The sequence below is a fragment of the Argentina silus genome (genome assembly GCF_951799395.1).
Source record: "Argentina silus genome assembly, chromosome: 19".
NCBI classification, from domain to species: domain Eukaryota; kingdom Metazoa; phylum Chordata; class Actinopteri; order Argentiniformes; family Argentinidae; genus Argentina; species Argentina silus.
In genome coordinates this window covers 2,613,276-2,618,389 of record NC_139673.1, presented here as the reverse complement: position 1 = coordinate 2,618,389, position 5,114 = coordinate 2,613,276, and the positions used below count along the sequence as shown (strand labels likewise).

General features: G+C 43.9%; 1 protein-coding gene across 1 annotated transcript; it reads left to right on the top strand.

Moving 5' to 3' along the window:
- Positions 1–2,343, top strand: cebpg (CCAAT enhancer binding protein gamma). The gene is made up of 2 exons (XM_083691636.1): positions 1–121; positions 1,123–2,343. The coding sequence occupies exon 2, from the start codon at positions 1,264–1,266 to the stop codon at positions 1,822–1,824; it is 561 nt and encodes a 186-aa protein (XP_083547762.1). The 5' UTR covers positions 1–121; positions 1,123–1,263; the 3' UTR covers positions 1,825–2,343.
- The last annotated feature ends 2,771 nt before the right edge of the window (positions 2,344–5,114 follow it).

The following is a 5,114-nucleotide window of genomic DNA, read 5'->3' as shown; positions in this document are numbered from 1 at the left end:
GCTCTTCTGGTTCTAAACAAAAACAGACTACACCAACGAACTTCTAAGGTCAACGAAAAAGGACTTTATTACAACTTTTTAGACATCGATTTGTCATTGACAAAACCTACATTTTATCGCGGTAAGTAGTTGATTTCCCTTGTTTCCAAGCTATTTTCTGTCGAAAAAGGTGGCTGGGCTGGCTAGCTAGCTAGCTAAGCTGACTGATTGTGTAAATGGGATCCACACACAGGCTAGCTGGTGCTGAGGTACACAAGCAGCGGTGCTCAGGCTGAAGCTTTCATTATTGATCAGACGTCTATCAAGCAAATCTTGTTGTTAAAATTCAATTATGGGCTTCCAAATTTTTGTTTTGAACAAGCAAAGCTAGTGGCTGACTTTGACAGCTCGTTAGTTTCGGATCTAAATGTAATCCAGCGTTATGCCAATATAACATTTGTACCTGTGAAAGATACTATTCTACAGTTAGGGTTAGTTTTTTGCCTGTTTATGTGCCGCTTTTATAATTAGCTCTAAAACTGACGTTCGGATTAACCCGCTGCATGGCTGGAACGGAGTTCCCCTCTCCCGTGGCACAAAAGAGTAGGAGAGAGGTATGCGATGATGCAATCACAGGCAATGTTCAGCAGCTTGGGTAGCAGGCGAGGCGAAATGTTGCCACATACGCACAGTCGAGTAGCAAGACTATATCTCACTGACAGGGACGTACTAGTCCAGTCCCATACGGAAAACAATCGTGCATATATAATATTACGAGATCAAAAAGAGTCAGCGTGATAAGTTGTTGCATCAATTCGCTGTGCCCTCCGTGCGGTGTTGCGTAATGTCACAACCGCCAATGGTAGCTTCGGCTTGTGCTTGTAAAGAAGAATGACTCATGTTGTTTTTGTCACCAAGGGTTTATTTTTAGTTGTCAATAAGCAATGCAATTTGATATATGATCCCCTCGTGTGTGTGTGTGTGTGTGTGTGTGTGTGTGTGTGTGTGTGTGTGTGTGTGTGTGTGTGTGTGTGTGTGTGTGTGTGTGTGTGTGTGTGTGTGTGTGTCTGGAAAGAGTGAGTGAGTGAATGTGTTAGAAAGTCAATGTCTTAATACATCTCCCTTTATCACACTCCTCTCCAGACTCCAGAGGTGTCCAGGTCTGTGACCCAGGGATCTCAAACACAGCCCCCCACCACCAACCCATTCCTCGAGGACGACCCCCGACCACCACGCCAGTCATAGCTGTCTGAGAGCGAGACGAGCAGCGGGCAGCGGATCCATATGAGCAGGCCGTCACAGCGCCAGCCAACCACAGACCAGAACAGCGTCAGCGTCAGCGTGATCCAGAGCCAGGCCCACGCCATCGGAGCGTCCGTGTTGACAGCAGCAGCAGCAGGAGGAAGCCTACAACAGGTGCCCCAGCTCGTCCCCGTCAGCCCAGCCGCTGCAGGAGGAGGAGGAGGAGGAGGAGGCAAGGCCACGCCCCGCAGCAAGATGAAGAAGACCCAGTCGGACAAGGACAGCGATGAGTACCGCCAGCGCCGCGAGCGCAACAACCTGGCGGTGAAGAAGAGCCGCATGCGCAGCAAGCAGAAGGCGCAGGACACGCAGCAGCGCGTCAACGAGCTGAAGGAGGAGAACGAGAGGCTGGAGGCCAAGATCAAGCTGCTCAGCAAGGAGCTGAGCGTCCTCAAGGACCTGTTCCTGGAGCACGCCCATAACCTGGCCGACAATGTCCAGCCGCCCGGCGGGAGCGGGGACGGGGCCAGCCCCGCCCACAACAACAACAACAACAACGTCAACAACAACAATGGTGCCTGCAATAACAACAATGGCCAGTGAGGGCGTGTGTTTTTTGCGTACGAGGGGGACACCTGATAGGGTTGTTTAAGCCGAGGTTTGGCAGTTAGTTCGGCCACAGCTTCTTTTGACCATTTCTGGGAGTTCCTTCCTTCCTGTTGCGTTTTCCTCCAGGAGATGATTGATATACTGTCAGAGATTATTTCACTGTTGTCTTTGTGCGTTCACACTTGTCCACAATGAGATTTTAGATAGGACATCGGGCCAAGGAACCATCCCTATTGAGCATTTGTATAGATTTTTAATTCAGAGACCTATCACAAGTCATAAACAATAGTTGGATTTTTTAGCAATGATGTGTTAAATTTGAATGTCCCTGAGAATGTTTGGTTAAGTAACATTCGGGTGGAGTTTAGGATTGTAAGTAAGTTCACTACGTTAAAGTCAATCAAGATGTGATGATGATGAAATGTTCATTTTTTTTATTGTGTCGTCCACCATCGTACGTGCAGACTTTGTAAATGTTTATGTTTGTCAATAATGTAATGGCTTTACAACGCGTCTATATCAAGCTCTTTTGGGGTGAAGGGGGCTGTAGGCGTGACCCGAGGCGTGACGAGGGTCACGCAGGGTGGTAGAGTAGGTCTTATTAGCTTTGGGTGAGCTAGCTTCAGGAGCTCCAGTCAGTCACTGTATTCATTTACCACAGAGCCACTATACTACAGGCCTCTTGCAAGCACCACACGCCAATGACCACATCTATTAAGCATTTGCACCAGGTGCAAAGTTTGCACCTGTTTTTTAAAAAATGGAATTAGGTATGGAAAACAGACCAAAAAGTTATCGGAAGGAATATGAAAATGTAAATCGCAGTCACAGTTCAATGTTTTAGTTTTTTTTTTTTTTTTTTTTTTTTTTTTTTTTACTGTTTGATGGATTGAAAATGGTGCAACTTTTTGGACCCGGTGTGTAGGCTTAGTACCTCTGAACCCATGTCTCCGCCGGAGACCCAGACAGACGTTTGCCCACGCAGTGGAGGAGTGCCCCGGCCCAACCCCAGACACCCCAGACTTATCATGCACTTGCATGGGATTAAATTCCAGACTTCTCCGATGGCGTCACAAGCCACGACGAAATCAAAGTTAAGCCTTTTTCAAACCAACCCTAAAAACGGACTGGAGAGAAAAGAGGGAGTCATTGTCCCGCTTCTGCCGTCTTAGCGATGGGATGCTAAGTTACCTCCTGCTAATCAGCTGGGTAGGGCAGGTTCTCTCCAGTCTTGAAAGGTTACAGGTATCAGAATGTATAGAAAGAGAGCCAGACAGTGATTGTGTACGTTTGCAGACTTGGTAATTATCAAGTGTTTATGTGGGATGCTGATTGTTGCCATAGGATTGTCTTTGAAACAAAATGCATATCCGTGAAATGTTGAGAAGTCGTGTGTTTGGCCAGAGGAGTCACCGTTGTCTGTTCTGTTTTCCCTGATAGACTTCTGTACCTCAGGCTGAGCCTACTAGCCACACAACCAAACAGGGCCTTTTGTTTTCTTTCTTATTGAAAAGCTGACAAAGTGTAAGACCTCTCTGAAGCATCTTTTCACAAGTTTTTTTGTATTCTTCGTTTTTTCTACTACTTCGATTTAAAAAAAAAAAAAAAAAAAGCAGCATGAAAGAAAACTATTTGCATGGGGGAGCACTGTTCAAGGATACTTTTTGCACTACAAAGGAGAAACAATAGCAAATATGGCATATTGAAGACATTCTCTGAAGCATATTGAGCAGTGTTGGTGCATCGTTCATCAGAGGATTATGCTAAATGAAATTCCGGCTCAATTCAATAGAAAACTATTTTATGTAAATGTGATAAATTTGATGATAATGTTCCATGAATAGTTGGTTGACATATTTTGCTTTGGTATGAATGTTGCTGGGCAGCATTTTCTCTTTTAGTTGTGACTTGCTTTTTTTTTTATTTTTTTTTTTATAAGAGTATATTGGGGTATCGTGCATTGTAAATTAAAATTGAGTACAAAGTTTTAGCAAAATGTGTTTCGGTCAGTAACATGCAAACACACGCACACATACACACAGACACTAGATTCACCTATTTACAAGAAGTACACTGGCCAGATTCAAAAACGAAACAGGGAAATAGAAATAGAAAATATAATCTAATCTATAATAAATAGAAAATATAATATAATAGATAGATAAGAAAAAAAATAAGCTTATCGTTCAATATGCACAGTATAGTAGAACAAGGTGTTCACCTGTACTCGTCCTGTAAAGCAAAGACAGTCTTACTCAATCCCAGTCTGACTCACTGTTCTGGCCTAGCTTTAGCTCTGCAAACAATAGCTCCCTATCCTAGCTTTGTCCACTGAAGCTTTTGATTAGACCCTCTCATTCCGTCACTAGGTGAGGGCCGAGCCAAGATCTATTTTTACGTCTGCTTGCTCTTCAAGGCTGTGTCAATGAAAACAGCTTATTTAAGCCCTGTGCAAACACAGAGACGGAGAACAAGGTGGAGCCACCAACGATGGTAGGGGACAACGGTTCACTACCAACCTACAGCCCAGAACAAACATAGGGGTGCGTCCAAATATTCTCTCCTCGCTTCCTTCTCTAAAAGCATTGGAGGAGAATGTCTCAGGGGAAGGAACTGAGGAGTAGAGGACAAACTATTGGGACCCACCTGTGCAGTGTAGTCGTAGACCTGTCAGGCCTCAACCGCTAGTTGAGTGTACGGTACGGTATCTCCCTGCCAAGCAGAGAGAGCTATCCTGCTGGTATCTCACTCCCCATGTGTTCTCAGTGCGGCTCGGCTGATAAGTGAGGAGGACAGGTCAAACATCTGGCTCTCACACCAGCGAATTAATCACATTAACTGTGTATCTTTTGATTAAGGTAAACCAGGTAGTATTGACTTTGAAAGGCAAACTTAGAATTCAGAATCAGAATTCTTTAAGGTTTTTTTTTTTTTTTAAAGTATATTTGCACATACAGGAAATTGACTTGGTGAGGTTGGTGCATGGGACATAAAAAACAATATGTAAGAAAAAAATTAACAGAATGGCAATAACGAGTTTACAAAATAGAACAATAAATAGAACAAATATTGTCATGGTTTACGGTCAGACACTTGTTGACCTCCACCTGTGTTATAGATTATATAGACATTCGGTGAACCCAAATGATAATTAGCATTTCATAAAGCTGTGAGTAGTGCAAGAAATAGCAAGCATGAATATTAATATCGATGGTAGTAAAATGCAAAGCCCTCAGTTTTTCTGGAATACTTTCTTTCTGTGTCAGGAGGGAAGAGAGAGGTAT